The sequence below is a fragment of the Trachypithecus francoisi genome, unplaced genomic scaffold (genome assembly GCF_009764315.1).
Source record: "Trachypithecus francoisi isolate TF-2019V2 unplaced genomic scaffold, Tfra_2.0 Lachesis_group11, whole genome shotgun sequence".
NCBI lineage: Eukaryota > Metazoa > Chordata > Mammalia > Primates > Cercopithecidae > Trachypithecus > Trachypithecus francoisi.
Window position 1 is genome coordinate 95,741,206 of NW_022681456.1, and position 18,005 is coordinate 95,759,210.

At 35.0% G+C, this 18,005-nt stretch overlaps 1 protein-coding gene across 12 annotated transcripts in view; it reads left to right on the forward strand.

Moving 5' to 3' along the window:
• KIF21A (kinesin family member 21A) overlaps positions 1-18,005 on the forward strand; it is a 164,869-nt gene that overhangs the window by 112,383 nt on the left and 34,481 nt on the right. For 9 of the 12 annotated variants that reach the window (XM_033222442.1, XM_033222431.1, XM_033222432.1 and 6 more), the window contains 11 exons: positions 2,084-2,191; positions 6,022-6,090; positions 6,195-6,409; positions 6,558-6,711; positions 6,884-7,078; positions 7,506-7,607; positions 8,380-8,545; positions 9,029-9,049; positions 12,994-13,054; positions 13,429-13,483; positions 16,106-16,320. In XM_033222442.1, coding sequence (XP_033078333.1) covers positions 2,084-2,191; positions 6,022-6,090; positions 6,195-6,409; positions 6,558-6,711; positions 6,884-7,078; positions 7,506-7,607; positions 8,380-8,545; positions 9,029-9,049; positions 12,994-13,054; positions 13,429-13,483; positions 16,106-16,320 — 1,361 coding nt within the window. The remainder of the gene's footprint in view (positions 1-2,083; positions 2,192-6,021; positions 6,091-6,194; positions 6,410-6,557; positions 6,712-6,883; positions 7,079-7,505; positions 7,608-8,379; positions 8,546-9,028; positions 9,050-12,993; positions 13,055-13,428; positions 13,484-16,105; positions 16,321-18,005) is intronic. The other 3 variants (XM_033222434.1, XM_033222435.1, XM_033222437.1) reach the window with 1 other exon arrangement.

Consider the following 18,005-nt stretch of genomic DNA (forward strand, 5'->3'; position numbering starts at 1 on the left):
ATTGTAAAAAATACAATATAAAAGATAAAAAATGGTACACTTTTTTTTTTTTTTTGAGAGGGAGTCTCACTCTATCGCCTCCCAGGTTCAAGCAGTTCTCCTTTCTCAGCCTCGCAAATAGCTGGGACTACAGGTGCACACCACCATGCCCAGCTAATTTTTGCCTTTTTAGTAGAGAGAGGATGTCACCATATTGGTCAGGCTGATCTCAAACTCCTGATCTCAGCTGATCCACCTACCTCAACCTACCAAAGTGCTGGGATTAAAGACATGAGCCACTGTGCTCAGCCAAAAATTGTACACTTTTATAGGCATACCTGATTTTACTGTGATTTGCTTTATTGACCTTTGCCGATATTGCATTTTTTACAAATTGAATGTTTGTGGCAACCCTGCCTTAAGGATGTCTGCTGCTGCTATTTTTCCTACAGCATTTGCTCACTTCTTGTCTCTGTCAGTATTTTCTTTTTAACAATTAAGTTTTTTGATTAAGGCATGCAAACTATTTTTTTACAAACGATGCTATTGCACATCCAATAGACTACTATATAGTATAAACATAACTTTATATGCACCGGGAAAGCAAATAAATTTGTGTGACTTGCTTTAATGTGAATTCACCTTTTTGCGGTGCTCCGGAACCAAACTTTCAAGGTCTCCAAGGTGTGCCTGTAAGGTGTGCACTTACCATGAAGGGAGTTCGCAGGACTATAAGTTGCTCTGGGTGAGTCAGTGAGTGAATGGTGAATGAACGTGAAGTCCTAGGACATAGCTATACACTGCTGTGGACTTTATCAATACTGTATACACTTAAGCTACACTAAATTTATTTTAAAAACTCTCTTCAGTGATAAACTAACCTTGGCTTACTGTAATTTTTTTGTACTTTATAAATATTTTAAGTTAAAAAAAACTTTTTGACTCTTTTGAAATATCACATAGTTTAAAACACAAAATGCATTTTATAGCCGTACAAAAATATTTTTTCTTTATATCATCATTCTGTAAGCTTTTATCCATTTAAAATTTTTATATTTTTTACTTTTTAAACTTTTTTGTTAAAACTAAAACACAAACACGCACAATAGCCTAGTCCTATGCAGAGTGAGGATTATCAGTATCACCGTCTTCAGCTCCCCATCTTGTCTCACTGGAAGGCCTTCAGGAGCATTAACACATGTAGAGCTGTCATCTCCTATGATAAAAATGCCTTCTTCTTAAATATCTTCTCAAGGGCTTGCCTGAGGCTGCTTTATAGTTACCTTTTTTTTCATACGTCTAAAACAACTATAAAAAGTATAGTATAGTAAATACATAAACCAATAGCATAGTCATTTATTATCTTTATCAGGTATTATGGACTATACGTAATTGTGTGGACTATACTTAATATGACTTGCAGCACGGTAGGGTTGTTTATACCAGTACTACTGCAAATGGGCGTAGTGCTTTGTACTGTGACATTATGACATTATTACATCAATAGGCAATAGGAATTTTTTAGCTCCACTATAATCTTATGAAACCACTGTCTTAAATGTGGTTCATTGTTGAGTTAAATGTTGTTATGAGGCACATAACTATCATTAGATTATTATGTTGTGTAGTTGCTAATAACAACAGTAGCTAAAAATTAATAAGTGCTTTATTAAGTTGTTGAGAATTCAAGTGCCAGGTACTATTAATACACTGTGTGGGTGTTAACTGGTTGAGTTCTCACAAAAATCCAATGCTATGGAAATACTATTTCCATTTTATAGATGAGCAAACCAAAGCCTAGAGAGGTAAAGTAATTCGATCAAGGTCACACAGCTACTGATAGTAAGGTAAGTATCAAGATTTCAAGTTGCAGAACAACTGAATATTGAATACAAAAAATATAGAATACTAAGCAAATAAAAATGTATTAGAAACAGAAATATATGAATCTCACAGAAATAAGAATTGCCCATTTTAAATGTGCAGTAAAACTGCATGTTTCCATGTTAAGTATTCGGAATTCTAAGAACTTCCATATATGTGCTTGATTTAATGAATGCTATGACAGAGTAATTTCAATAGATGTATATACCTAATTGATTAGGTTCGCCTAATGAAGCAAATGAAAGAAGAACAAGAGAAAGCCAGACTGACTGAGTGTAGAAGAAACAGAGAGATTGCTCAGTTGAAAAAGGATCAACGTAAAAGAGATGTAAGTGGATTTTAACTCTCAGTTATGTAAGAAAATTGTACATTGAAAAAGATGGTTTGATAAATGGAGGAAAAATTTCTGGTAACCCTAACTACTAATTGCAGGTTAAGGACAATAGATAAGCATACATATTATAAAATGTCATTTATTACAATATGTGGATTATGGTAATTCAGTATAAGAGCTCATAAAAGACACTGTAATATTATATATTTTATTTGAGGCTCATTTTCCAGATGATGACATAGAAGTAAATGGCAAGAATGACTGGTTATCTCTAGGATGACCAAGGAACTAGTTGCAGTATTTTGTAAGATAGCAAGTTTAGGATGGTTCTGAAGAATGTTTTATCACTAGAAGTACTTATAAATAATCCTAGAGTAACAACCAGCCCTTATTAGAAGAGGTTTTTCTAAGGACTATCAAAATTTTTGTATCCTTTGACTCAAGATTCTACTTCCATGAATTTAGACGAAGAAAATAATCTAAAATAAGTAAAAATACTATGCATCGAAATCTTCACTTTAGAATTCTTTGTAATTGTGAAAAAAGTAAAAACCACCAAATCCCTGACAATGGGAGGAATGGTTAAAGGCATTATGGTACATTACATTTATATTTTGAAACTGTATGCCTATCTGAAAAATGACCACACATTAAGTGTAAAGCATGGTCATCTTACAAATAAATGTATGCTTGATTTCAATGAGAGAAAATTCAAAAGATGCATCTCAACATGCTAATTGTAGTTGCGTTAGAGTTATAAGTTATGGTTGACTTTTTTTCTTCTTCTTTTCAAAATTTTGGCAATGTGATTATTTCTTTTAGGTGAAAAATTATAGTTATGATTTTTTTTCTTAAAAGAAGAAGCGGGGTGCAGTGGTTCATGCCTATAATCCCAGCCAGCACTTTGAGAGACTAAAGCGGGAGGATTGCTTGAACCCAGGAGTTCTAGACTAGCCTGAACAACGACACAGCAAGTCTCCCTCTTTGAAAAAGAAGAGGCCTTCACTTTTTCCCTTATTATTGGTTAGGTTTCAGCCGTTATTCCTTTTTACTTGCTCAACTTTTCCTAAATCCTCCCTGGAAAAATATGAGCATAAAGCATATTTTAGAAAATGGAAATCTATTTTGGGATGTAACGAAGAAAGGGGACAGAGAAAAGGGAGAAATGAGGTAGAAAAGTGGATAGTGGATATTTTGGCCAGATGACTCCCCTATTTAGGTTATATTTATTTCTTTTTTTCTCCTACTATGTCAGTGTATTTTAATAATCAGTGTATTTGTCATAGTTAATTCTTGGGCATTTAAAATTGTGTTTTTATCAATTTGTTCCTACTGAAATCAAGTAGAAGCACATTCTAACATATTACCTATTCTTTTTTATTCTGTTATTGTTTTAAAAGTTGAGATATAATTCACATATCCTAAAATTTACCTTTTAAAGTATACAATTCATGTTTTTAGTGTATTCACAAAAGTGTGAATGACCACCACTCTCTAATTACAGAACATTTTCATTACTCTAGGAAAATACACTATATCCACTGGTAGTCACTCAAAATTGCCCCTGGCCCCTGGCAGCCACTAATCGACATTTTGTCTCTGTGGACATTGCATATAAATGGAATCATACCAGATGTGGCCTTTTGTGTCTTGCCTTTTTTTTTTTTTTTTTTTTTTTTTCTGAGACAGAGTCTTACTTTGTCACCCAGGCTGGAGTGCAATGCATGATCTTGTCTCACTCCAACCTCTGCCTCCCAGGTTCAAGCCATTCTCCTGCCTCAGCCTCCTGAGCAGCTGGGACTACAGGCATGCACCACCACACCTGACTACTTTTTGTATTTTTAGTAGAGATGGATTTTCATCATGTTGGCCAGACTGGTGTCGAACTCCTGACCTCAAGTGATCCACCCACCTCGGCCTCCCAAAGGGCTGGGATTACAGGTGTGACCCATTACGCGCAGCTGTGTCTGGCTTCTTTTATTTAACACGATGTTTTCAAGGGTCAGCCATGTTACAACATGTATGAGCACGTCATTCCTTTTTATGGTTGTATAGATAGAATACATTTTCTTTGTCCATACATCAGTTGATAGACGTTTGGGTTCTTTGCATTTTTTGTCTGTTTATTTTATATTTAATGAAAACCTTTGGACAATGGGAATAATTTATTTACAGTGTATGCTACCTATTTCTTTATTACTAGTTCATATAAGATATAGGGAGATCAATATTGAACTCCTAGGATGAACTTTTTGAATCTTTTCCATAACATATGATGCCTATATTCTATTATAAAGACACAATGCTGGCTAATCCCATATAAAGCTAACAGTCATACTCCCTCTCCCTTTTATTTGTTGCCTTGTGTACATATTGGCCTCCTTTTAAAATTGTTCCTTGTCATATTCATCTTTGAACCCTTAGAAAGTTCAGTGTGACATTTACATACCATATAAAAATATGAATGAGCTTGAGATTTGATTTTTAATAGGAAGAAGTTGAATGTAGTAAGAAGTTTCAAACTATATGATAATTTTAGTTTTTGATAATTCATTAATTTAAAAAACACATTAATTTTGCTTTTATATCAATCATTGTGGTAGGCAATTAAGATGTAGTTGTGATAAGATAAAGTCATTTTCTCAAGGAATTCCCATCTGATGAGGCAGAAATATACATAAACCTAAAATGAATGATCTTTTTGAATTTGAATGCAAAACACGAGGGATTATTTGTTAAATAACAGGATTAAAGTACTAGAAAGGAAGTTTGTAGTGAACTGTCATTCTTAAACTTTGTCCAAGATCACAGAATTGAATAATTGATAGAACTGGAATTAAGATATAAGTTCTTTCTTTTTTCCTTTTTTTTTCTTTCCTTTCTTTCTTTTTTTCTTTTTTATGAGATGGAGTCTCGCTCTGTCCTCCAGGCTGTAGTGCAGTGGTGCAGTCTTGGCTCACCGCAGCCTCCACCTCCTGGGTTCAAGCGATTCTCCCACCTCAGCCTCCCGAGTAGCTGAGATTACAGGCACGTGCCACCATGCCTGGCTAATTTTGTATTTTTAGTAGAGACAGGGTTTTGCCATGTTGGCCGGACTGGTCTCGAACTCCTGACCTCAAGTGATTCTCCCACCTCGACCTCCCAAAATGCTGGGATTACAGGCATGAGTCACCACTCCCGGCCTCTGAGTTCTTTTTAAGTCCAAATTTCTTTCTTAAATTATATGCCTGTAGAATGGCTTGAAGTAATCCTAATTAGTTATCTTTATTTTGAGAGTACCTGGAAACAAATTAATAGTCAATTATGCATGCAGACATGTTTTGTTGTCCATTTACTTTATCCACCATAAGATCCATAGTTATTACAAGGTACTAATCAATACATATTCTTCCTATGTCTACAACAGTTTATAATTATTGTATATATTATAAGATGACTCAATTGAAAATATTCTAAACTTTGTTTCTTCCTATTTGTGCCTCAAACAGCAACTAAAACAAAATATCTAACAAAATTAAATAAGATAACATTTGTAAAGAATTTAGAAAAGTACTTGCATGTGGTAAGCACCAAATGTATCAAATTTAAGTATGCAACACAGAGATAACCTTTCATTTTTTTCAAAAAGGGATTAGGTATATCTGTATTTATTTGTGTTTGTTGGAATAAACAGCTGTACCTGTAATAATGTATACAAGGTTGTTGACTCAGATCCTGCTAAGAACTCATAGTTCCCAGGGGTATGGGGAAATATATTCATATAGGAATAGGAAATATTGTGTCTTTCACTTTAGTATTTCCACTTATTTAATATTATTTTACAGCATCAACTTAGACTTCTGGAAGCCCAAAAAAGAAACCAAGAAGTGGTTCTACGTCGCAAAACGGAAGAGGTACAGTAAGCAAGCTGACCATTTGGAAGAAACATTCTGACTTTGAGATATATGATGTCTTTCTATAGACTAAGAGAATGAGTCAACCTCTGCTGCAATTTCAGGTTACAGCTCTTCGTCGGCAAGTAAGACCCATGTCAGATAAAGTGGCTGGGAAAGTTACTCGGAAGCTGAGTTCATCTGATGCCCCTGCTCAGGACACAAGTTCCAGTGCAGCTGCTGTCGAAACAGATTCATCAAGGACAGGAGTCCAGCAGAAAATGAGAATTCCTGTGGCGAGAGTCCAGGCCTTACCAGCGCCCGCAACAAATGGAACCAGGTCTACATAATTCTGTTCCTGCTGACGTAATCTTCTTGGCCATTAATACGGAATGTTGTACTTAAATGAAAAAATGGCTCATTATTTGGCAGTACACAATCAAATAAGTGCATAAGTAATTATGCTTGTCTGTTTTATATGATTATAGGAAAAAATATCAGAGGAAAGGATTGACTGGCCGAGTGTTTATTTCCAAGACAGCCCGCATGAAGTGGCAGCTCCTTGAGCGCAGAGTCACAGACATCATCATGCAGAAGATGACCATTTCCAACATGGAGGCAGATATGAATAGACTCCTCAAGGTGTGGGAAATAGAAAGTAGATATGCTCCCGTTTAGCTGACTGTTAATTTTACTCTTCCAATTTTGTTTCCTGGGTAAATTTAACACTTACCAAGTGTTTGGGGGGTTTTGATTCTACTGTATATAAATAGATGAACATAATTTCTTAAAATCCAACCTGCTTTCTCAATAGCAACGGGAGGAACTGACAAAAAGACGAGAGAAACTTTCAAAAAGAAGGGAGAAGATAGTTAAGGAGAATGGAGAGGGAGATAAAAATGTGGCTAATATCAATGAAGAGATGGAGTCACTGATTGCTAATATAGATTACATCAACGACAGTATTTCTGATTGTCAAGCCAACATAATGCAGATGGAAGAAGCAAAGGTTTGTAATTTTTTGAAAAGTGTAATGGCTTAATGAAAAGTACTTTTGTATTGTTTATTATTCAAAGCACTTTGAGTTTTTACATGAAGGTGTTTTCTATTTATTGGTCTAATCTAATGCTTGGATTTTACTTGTATGCCACTTCCTGCTTGCTTTACAGATTTCTCTGCTGATTGTGTGATAACATTTATTGTTTATGTAACACATGGGTCATTTTTACATCCCACTTTGAATTCTTAGCTGCTTAAATGTATCTTATCTTTTCAACTAAACCCTATGTTTCTTGGTGTAATGATCATATATTGCACTTATCTGAGCATCTCGTTAGCTAGCCCAATACTAGGAAATAAATATATGAAACAATAGGCTGTTACCTTCTGTTTTCAGCTCAAAGTAATGGTCATCGTATTATGCTGATTTTATATAGGAAGAAGGTGAGACATTGGATGTTACTGCAGTCATTAATGCCTGCACCCTTACAGAAGCTCGATACCTGCTAGATCACTTCTTGTCAATGGGCATTAATAAGGTAAGATATAACCACACTATTACTGAAAACCTAAGTTTTGACTAATTCACTGTAGTTTTATTTATCTTTCTGTAGTAACCCTTCGCTTTGTAATAAGGAAGAAGATTATTCATAATTGGAAAGTATTTCTTTTACCCTTCTTTAGAGTCAGGAAGAGTGAGAAATATTTAGATCAATTTCATTAGCATGTCATCTATTACGTTTGTTTATTAGAGCAGATAAACAGCTTAAGAAATAATTCCCCTTTTGCTTTAACAAAGGAAAAATTAGAAAAAAATTTCTCAGTATGCAAACAAATTTGGTATCATAACTAATTTAACATTGATTCTTTACAGATCAAAAGTGAATCAGAAAAGAAAAAATAATTTAATCATTCTCTTATTTTGAATGTAAAGTCTCTAATTTGTCACCTGTAAGAAAACCCTGCCTAAATGTTGAAGACGATAATGGTTTCTGACTCACTTTTTTTTTCCATGTTGGGATTGTTAGACTCTTTCTGTTGTTACGCCATCTCACTTAATTTTCACAATGTGCCAAGAGGTAATTATTATTGATCTCATTTTGCATATGAGGAAACTGAGAATCCAGAAGATAACATCTTGGACAGGTGAACTTGTCCATGATCACTAAGCCAGTTAGTGGAGGAGCTGGGATGACTCAAGGTCTGTCTGATGTCAAGCCCATATATCATATTCATTTGCTGTTTGATACAGATCTTTGTGTGGTAGATCCTGTTTAATATGACCTAAGATAATTTTTTGTTGTGTTTCAGGGTCTTCAGGCCGCCCAGAAAGAGGCTCAAATTAAAGTACTGGAAGGTCGACTCAAACAAACAGAAATAACCAGTGCTACCCAAAACCAGCTCTTATTCCATATGTTGAAAGAGAAGGCAGAATTAAATCCTGAGCTAGATGCTTTACTAGGCCATGCTTTACAAGGTAATTTGTATTCGATTTTAGTTAAATGAATTTGCATGGTAGCTTTGCTTTTTCAACATGGTATAGTATTTCCCTTTCCCCTATGGCTTGATTGAATAGATGCTATATTTACTCATGCTTTTAATAATTATTCTTTCTTTAATTTGCATGTGTACATTTTGGCAAGGTAATTGTTGTCATTCCAAGAAATGATTACCAACTTAAAATGGCTTACTTAACCTTATTAAGCAATTAGTTTTTATGGGCAAAGAAGACCAATCAAGTTTTCATATTGGTTATCTAAATTACTTAAAATATTAACCAAGTTTCATTACTTTACTCTGTGTATCTCACTGCCTTAAAAATAAATTTATAAGTGTTTGCTATGGCATCTATTCTACATGTAAATGGTACATAATCTTGTTTTATGTGGGAGTTTTTAACATTGAATCTGTTTTGATTGGAGTATTGCTTTTTGTTTCCTTTTTGCTGTTATTTACACAGATCTAGATAGCGTACCATTAGGTAAGTATGTTTAGCTTTCTGTGTATCCTACAGCTGCATGAATTACTAATTGTTCATGTACACTAATTGTGGTACATCTTATTTTAAAGATTTTTATTGGCGGTCAAGTGGTTTTTGCATGATCTTTTTTGAAATGTATCCATGGCCACAAACACACTAAGTCTTTTATCTTTATTAAACATTCTTGATTTTAAAATTCTTAGATGTTTAAAGAAGTATGCTTTTGTTAGTTGTCTCTTTTATTATTTAAGTTCCAGTTGTGGCTCCAGTTTCATAAACCCCCTGTCTTCTTTCTCTTTCTTATAGAAAAACATAATATATATGTTCTGTTAAAATTTTTAAATATATCTATTAACGTGCATCTATTGTTTTAACTTCATAAATAACTTTCTTCTGTATATATCTTTGTGTGTGTGTGTGTGTGTGTATATATATATATGTATATTCTTATCTGTTTTATTTTTGTAAATTTAGGCACACACTTTTAAATACTGTAAACTGAACAAAACTATCCAAAGGATTTTATCAGAACAAGTTGAAACAATATTGGTCAGGCTGTTCAAGTACCTGGCATTATAACTAGCCTTTTTCCATTCCATATGTTATCAAGCATGTTTCTTTGCCTCCTCCTTCCTCTGTCCCTCTCACTCTTCCTCTCCCTCTCTCTCTTCCTTCTCCTCCCCAGTCCGTCCTCCTCTTCTTTGTTCCCTCCTCCTCTTCTTTCTCTTCCTTCTTCTTCTTCCTCTCCTCCTCCTCTTCTTCTTTATCTTTCTCCTCCTTCTTCGTCTTTCTCCTCCTTCTTTTTCTCCTTCTCCTTCTCTTTGTTCTTCTTAGTGGCTCAATTCATAGTAATATATGCTCTCTTTTAACTCGAAAGATAAATTATTTGATGTTTTTATGTGCAGAAGAATATTAAATTGGTAATTTGATGAGCAGTGTTACTGTTTTCCAACTTTCAAACAAATTTCAATTTTCTGGAGCTTAAAGAAGGGTCAGAAGCAGAGAGTAGGAACTCATTCAGCTAATGTAACCTACGACTCATGGTAGAAATTTGCCCTAGGAACCGGGGCTCTTCTAGATGAAAGGAGCTAAATAAAAAGCATGAGATGAGAAAACAATGAAATTTAAATCCACAGAAGCTAGAAAGTCATAGGTACATTGCTTTAAAAATCATTTAGTTGTTCTCCAGTTTTATCACAATCATTGGGCTGTATGCTGGGATTCAAAGATGAGTGAGATGCTGATCTTGTCCTTATGGACTTGATGCCCCACTGAGGAGGAGAGACTATGAACGGATTATGATATATTGCAGTGAAGGCAATGATTGAGATCTATAGATTTATGGGAGCACAGAGTAGGACCACCTAACAAGAATGGAGGAGTTAATGAAGGCTTTCTGGACGAGGTGACATTTAAGCTAAAATATAAGTGAAGAAAAAGAGTTAGCCAGGAAAAAGACAAGGTTGAATTGGGGCCAGAGAGTCGCTCCAGGCACAGGGGCAGCAAAAGCTAAGGCATCGGAATTTAGCCACACTTTTGTGTACCTGAGGCCTACAAACAGGTTGATGCTCCAGAGCAGCAAGTTCATGACATGGAATGATGAAACTTAGGGCTAGAGGATGAACCAGGGCCAACGCCCCATGCTCACAGGGTTGTACTTTTGTAGCTTTTAAAGAACATCCTGATTTTTCTGTATCTGTGTTGGGATCCCAAAGGTCACCACTATCATCAGAGATTTGCTAGAAGACTCACAGGGCTTATTGACTTAAGATTTATGATATCAATGTTCATAAGGGGAAAAGACACAGATGGCCTCTGGAGGAATCCATGTCCAGGCATTTGTATCTCTCTCCCTCTCATGAGAGATCACACAGAGTACTTTCTTTCCCCAGAACAAAAAATGCAGCAATATTGGTGCAATGTTTATATCCAGGAAAGTCCAGGAGATGCTCAGTGCCCAAGGGTTTTACTGGGGATGGTGAGTGACATATGTACCTTCTGTTGGTCTAGACTTCCAGAAGGAAAGCAAGTGTTCAGCATAAGCCATATCATTTGCAGATTCTAATGTACAGTGAGCCACTTTTATTGGTTAATAGTTGAGACCCTCTGAGAGCTGTTTTCATATGTCAGCCAAAGTCCAGTTTTCCAAACAGACCTTTCTAAGGACAGCAGTTTCAGGGGCTGCAATGTTAAATTTTTAAATATATAATTAGTATATGGAAACTACACACACACACACACACACGCACACACACACATATGTTTTTAAAAGAATAACTTTAAAGGAAGACTTTTAAAAATCCAGCTATTTGGTTAACTTCCAGTGAAGTGAGACAGTGAAACTTTATAATGATATAGATTAACTTTAGGGTATTTGGGAGTTTTGTTTTGTCTTTGGCTTTAAAGCTACTGTGATAAGAAAAGAAGCTAATTTTGGGCTAGAGTTGTGTTCTCAGACCTGAGAGTACAACAGTGAGTTGTTGGTGTGTCCTGCTGCCCAGATAACTATAATACTTCAGCCCAAACTTGGTACTGAAGAGGGTCTGAGTTGGTGACCCTCTGGGTGGGATCCTCTGGGCTCCGGCCAGACTGGTTCTGTGAAGACACCATTATCTCTAACTAGGGCGTACAGGCACAAGCAGGAGTTAAGAGCTTTTTACGAAGCACTTGCATGATGTTTAACATTTAATTCTGTCACACTCTGCAAGATAAATACTAGCAAATCTTAGCCTGCTGTTAAAACACATGGGAAAACAGAGGCTAGGTTTGTCATTTCTTCATAACATAATTTTCTATATTCTTTACTAATTCAGTACCTTAGAACTCAATTATCCTTTCTGTGAAGCAAGTCCTTGAGCCTTCCTCTAATGAGATACATATTGCCTTCAAAATCACCATATTTTTTCACTTCAGAAAATAAACCCCTTTGAGTGAGTCCTAGATATGATTCTATTTTACATAATAGTACCAAGTCTTACTGAACAATGAGAAAGGAAGGGAACATTTGTGGAGAGAAATGAATCAATTGACTAATGGTGCCGTAGTCTACCTATATTATATAAAATTTAAAATTAAAAGGGTATGAACTGTATATATTGTTCTTTAATGTATATGTCGCCCATAATTTTGTCTTTAGATTTATGGAATGATTTTTATAATAAAATATATACATTAAAACATCCTACACCGATGTTAGGGGCTTGCTGGCATTTTAAGTCGTTTACTTTCTGTGACTGTTTTATTTATTGACTTCCTAACAGTTTTATATGTTTAATTCTTCTCCCTTTTCCCTAGTCGGCTACAGTTGTTCTGAAATAGCAGTGGTTTCTTTGTATTAGTTTACAGAGCTGTTGCATGCAAACCTATTGGTTTTGTCTTCTGTGTTCATGTGAATGAGCTGCATGCTGATATGTGCGTTCTGAACACCCTCATACGCATCTTCTCTCTTTCTATATGAAGGCAAAAATACAGAAATTAAAAAAGGAAAAATATCTAGGTACATTGGCATAACTGATAAAGTATAACAACTATATTTATACTTTATGTAGTATTCTTGGTTGGCTTAGTACATTAAAGGAGGCCCATGTAGTGTTTACTTTATATTTTTAAACAGTAGATTCTTGTATGTTTGGATAGTACAGGATACATACATGATTCTGCAATAGTCATATGTACCCATTTCATTCAGAAGGATGTTATTCTTCTATACTCTACCATTCAAAGTCATGGTTTTCCTATTTGAACATGTTTTACTCATTCTGGAACACACAATCAAAGGAGAGTTTTTAGAAATACTTTTCTACAATTCTGTCTATTTAGATTCAGTTACTAAAACCATCGTGCCCATATTGAGATTTTGAGCTGTTGTTTATTACAGCATATGGATTGCAGTCACCAAACTGTGACATAGGGACAATGCTTACATTTTAAACATTTTTTTGTAGAAAACGTAGAGGATAGTACTGATGAGGATGCACCTTTAAACAGCCCAGGATCAGAAGGAAGGTAAGAAGGCCTTTAGAAACAATAGAGTTGACTTATTTACATAATATTTTAAATACTTTTATCTCATTGTATCAAATAATTACTATAAAACAAATAATTTTCAATCTAATGGCCTAGTGAATAGCACTTAGAAACAGTAAATAGAAACCAAGGTAAGTTATGCTTAACCATCATACATTTTAAAATGAAAATATTGAATATTTAAGAAACATAAATAAATTATTTTTAAATTAATTCATTTTGACTTTAAATATTGTCTTTCTGTATTTCCCATAGGCATATAAATTTTTTTTTAGTCATTGATATAGAGGAGCTATAGCTTTCTATAATAATTTTCTATTTAATCTTGTGCTTAATTATTTATTTGCATATAGCACACTGTCTTCAGATCTCATGAAGCTTTGTGGTGAAGTGAAACCTAAGAGCAAGGTAAGAAGAACTGAAAGTATCAGGTAAACGTTTTACACCATTATTTGTTATTGCTATTAAACACATAGGTTCAGATTTGACTCTTAATAGATAAGCAAGAGGGCCTGGTTTTACTAAAGCTCTTCTTTATTTAGTTTTTTTAATCATATTTCCCTTTAAGTGGTAACTGAAAAAATTAATATTAAAAAATTTCTCTGGCCAGGTATGGTGGCTGACACCTGTAATTCTAGCATTTTGGGAGGCTGAGGCAGGTGGATCATGAGGTCAGCAGATCGAGACCATCCTGGCTAACACGGTGAAAACCCATCTCTACTAAAAATACAAAAAAAAAAAAAAAAAGGCCATGTGTGGTGGTGGGTGCCTGTAGTCCCAACTATTCAGGAGGCTGAAGCAGGAGAATCTCTTGAACCCAGGAGGTGAAGCTTGCAGTGAGCTGAGATTGCACAACTGCCCTCCAGTCTGGGCGACAGAGCAAGACTCTGTCTCAAAAAAAAAAAAAAATTCTCCTTGGTGGAAATTGGGCTTTACTGTATTCTTATATTTTTCCCACTGGATAACACAATTATGGATGGTGATTCTTAAGCTGCTGATTAACTAAATTGTAGACTGTGTAGTGCCATACAATTTCATTAGATTGGCAGGAAATTTCTTAAATTTTAGCATTCTAGTGTGTTCTTAAGTATTTCTTATTTAACTGTGCCTTGAGGTGGTTTTAATAATAATCCAGTCCGTAATTATTATGTGTTAAAAACTTATGAATCTATAATGCATATTTATACGGTTTTTAAAAATGATATAAATTATACATGCAGTTAAATGTGTGAGCTACCTAATGGTACATATCAGGTTGAATGCGGTAGCATTTGATAGTAGGTGATTTGACTAACAATCCTACAATGTTTGAAAACAAAGAATTCTTACGGTGCTTATTGAATATTGTTGAGTGAATGGATTGAATCAGGACCTGAAATAATAATACTGTGCAATGGATAGTGTATATTTAAGGCCCACAGTGGTTAATCAGGTAATGCAAATGACTAATTTAGCTGGATATACAATAACAAATGGGTCATCATTATGACTACCTGGAGTGTACATGTCCCATCTAAAAGGAAATAGCCACCATCAAGTTTTGCTCATTTTTACCATGTGGGAATATGAGCCTAAGGCTACCAGATCCTTTGTTTTTTCAAGAGAATTCTTAAATACGAATTTTTACATAAATTTCTCGGATTATTAAAACACTGGTCAAGCCAATCAAAAAACATCTCCAAGCTTTTACACATGGTCTTTGAGCTGTTGGCTTGGCAGCATGTAGTTTGTGTTTTATTGTTCTAAGTGTCTAAACAGAAGTTAACAAAACTCAAAGAAAACATTCTGCTATGGTTTGGATCTAATCCTAAGCAAAGGAGAGAATCTCTTAAGATAAATTTTATCTTTTGGGCCCTGAGAAAGCCTATTTAATTATGCCACTGTGGGACATTAGAGAGAGATGTGAAGTGGTGGCCTAAAGGTCATCTCCTAAAAGAACCACCTGGGTTAAGAATTCCCAAGAAAAATTTCATCTCTGCTCTAGGCTCTTGGCTGTGGAGAGAATTAAGAGTGTAAAAAATGGCTATAGGGCTTTCTCTTTTTAAATATTTTCTGAAGTGCTACCTGGTACTCCGTTTGAACTGCTAAGATGCCTGGAAAGCATCTCATATCATTTCTTTTTCATTGATTGAAAAAAATGAAGTTGATTATATATTTTAAATTTGTGCGTACCAGCACTGTGTTAAGAGCTGGGGCTACACAGCTGAAAAAACAGGTTTGCTGCTTTCTAGAGGCTTATAATCTGGTAAACCACTTGATTATCTATCTGTTCAGTGACATCAACAACTAACTGAGCAATAACCGGATAGTCACTTGGTTTTCAAGAGTAAGGAAAGGAATGCTTATAGTGAGTTTAGATTCTAGGAAAATAACCTTTACTTGCCTCAGCAGGCTGCCCAAAGCTGATACTGGCTGGTGTTGTCCAGTGGGCAGATTAAACATCTGTTTAAGGTATCATGGGAAGAGGCTTACAATAACTGAAAAAAACTTGTATTAGAAAAAGAAATTAAGCATGGGAAAAAACAGGATTTAGTTGAGCTTCTCTGCAATTATCTTTTGGTTTAATGTCTTTCTTCCTTTATTTTTTTTGTTAAATTATATTTTGAGGGAGCTGGCCGCAAGTGGCGGGAGAGCACAGTAATGTTGGAGGCAGACAGCCTGGCTTTGAATCTGGCTTTGTCACTCACTAGCTGTATGACCTTGAGCAAATTACTTAGCTTTTTTGCGCCTCAGTTTCCCCGATTGGGAATTGAGATAATGATATTACTCCTGCTAATATAATAATGTGTGTGGAACAGTGCCTGGCATGTAAGTACAATACAAATGTTGGCTATTATTTTGGCCTCTAAAGGTTTTGTCCAGCTATAGCTCTGGCTTGTCACTATCTCACATGCTATGTTTGGCACACCTTCTAGGAAAAGACACGCTAAATGTTTTTACCTATTTCAAACTCATATAAATCTCTGTTCCCTAATCATCTTCTATGCAAGAGTTTGCTCCTGATTGCTTTTCCTTCCATTCTTTGACTAGGCCCGAAGGAGAACCACCACTCAGATGGAATTGCTGTATGCAGATAGCAGTGAACTAGCTTCAGATACTAGTACAGGAGATGCTTCCTTGCCTGGCCCTCTTACACCTGTTGCAGAAGGGCAAGAGATTGGAATGAATACAGAGACAAGTGGTACTTCTGCTAGGGAAAAAGAGCTCTCTCCCCCACCTGGCTTACCTTCTAAGATAGGCAGCATGTAAGTTTGGCCCAGCTACACTAACTTCTTTTCTTTTGGCTTTTTTTTTTTAAAAAAAGTATGCATGTTGCTAATTTCTTATTTCTATTATTTAAAATTTATGTAAATTTGACCTCTGGTTTTCGAAATAATTTGTTAGGTGTTGTCTCCCCTAATTTATTGGAGAGTTGAAATAATTTGAAAGGTCCTTTGTTGAATTGCTTTGTCTTGTTGCCAAGTTTTAGGATCATTCTTAAGAGTTATAATTTTTATAACGTCTGAGTTATGAATTACAGACAATGCTTATATAGAAACACCTAAATTAAAGTTATACCTATAAAACTGTTATGTAACTATTATGTATAAACAGAAAGTTTAGACTCTTAAATTTTCTCTAAATTACCTATATCCTAGTTTTGAGAGACCTGTCAGGATAGTAAATCTTTGCTGACTCTTTTTAAAGAAAAAAGAAAATACCAATTACAAATTTAATACATTTTGAACTTTCCTAATTTTTTACCTTGAAGCATATTGTTTATCTGGGATGAGTGACGCCTGAAAAATATTTGTATTGATATTATTAAAGATTTGAAGGAGGAAATATTCTCTTTCTTATGATAATCTGAACAAAAAACCTCCTATTCAAAATAAATCTTGCATAGACTATTTTTAATTATTATCTTGAGGACAAAGAAAGATTTTCCCACATAGTCCTGTGTGTGTGCATATGTGTGTGTGTGCATATGTGTACCATGTGTGCATGTGTGTGTTTTGATAGTTAATATTAGATTAGTCATTCACTGGTAAAGATTGTTAACGTCATTTTTCAAACTAATCCTCACATGTGATCTAGCAGATAATTTATGGAATGAATACATCTCTGCACTGAAGAGTATTCCCCCCCCCCAAAAGTGGCACACACTATATGATCAGTGAATAATAAGAAATAACAAACTTTCCACACTCGAATAGCCGTTTCTCATAATATTCTTCATTTTATGAGGATAGTTCCATTGTTTTCCATTCAGTAATCCCATCTGCTACCTTTTGTTCCAGAATTAATTTTAATGATGACAGAACTTTCTTGCATGTGCTTGAGGTAGCCTATGTAATTAACTGTTGGATCTGCTGTTAGAGATTGCTAACCAGTATAGTTTATGGCTTCATTGCTTTTGTGATAAGAGTAGAAGAAATGCTTTTGGTGAAGGTAGTGATATGGAACTCAGGTCAGATTTTAGGAACTAGCATGTGTTAGGTGTTTAACCTGTCAGATGCGTGAGACTTTGGAACTTCAAGACTAAATCTAAGGCCTGGAATCCAGATTCAGGTAATCTCTTCTATTTGTCTTTTTACATTTTAAAAATGTATCATTTATGACAGGTTGTAAAAAATATCTTTTGGCCTCTGCCTCTAGATAACTTAGTTTGTAGTTTTCGTAAATTCACATGCTTATACTCATATATTTGTAATTCTTTATACATTGTGAGAGTTTGGTCACTCACTTAGTGCAGTAACTCTTCTAAGCCATTACTGCATAACTTTTACTCAAGTGATCCTTGTAATTTAAATGATGCAGGATTGCTAAAATGTGATTTCCTGATTAGAAAAATCAAGCACACAAAATTTAATTACGTTTAGTTTTTGCTTTTACAAAGGAATCATGTAAACCCATTCTGGAAGTCTTGCTGTCTAATTCCTCAGTGGGT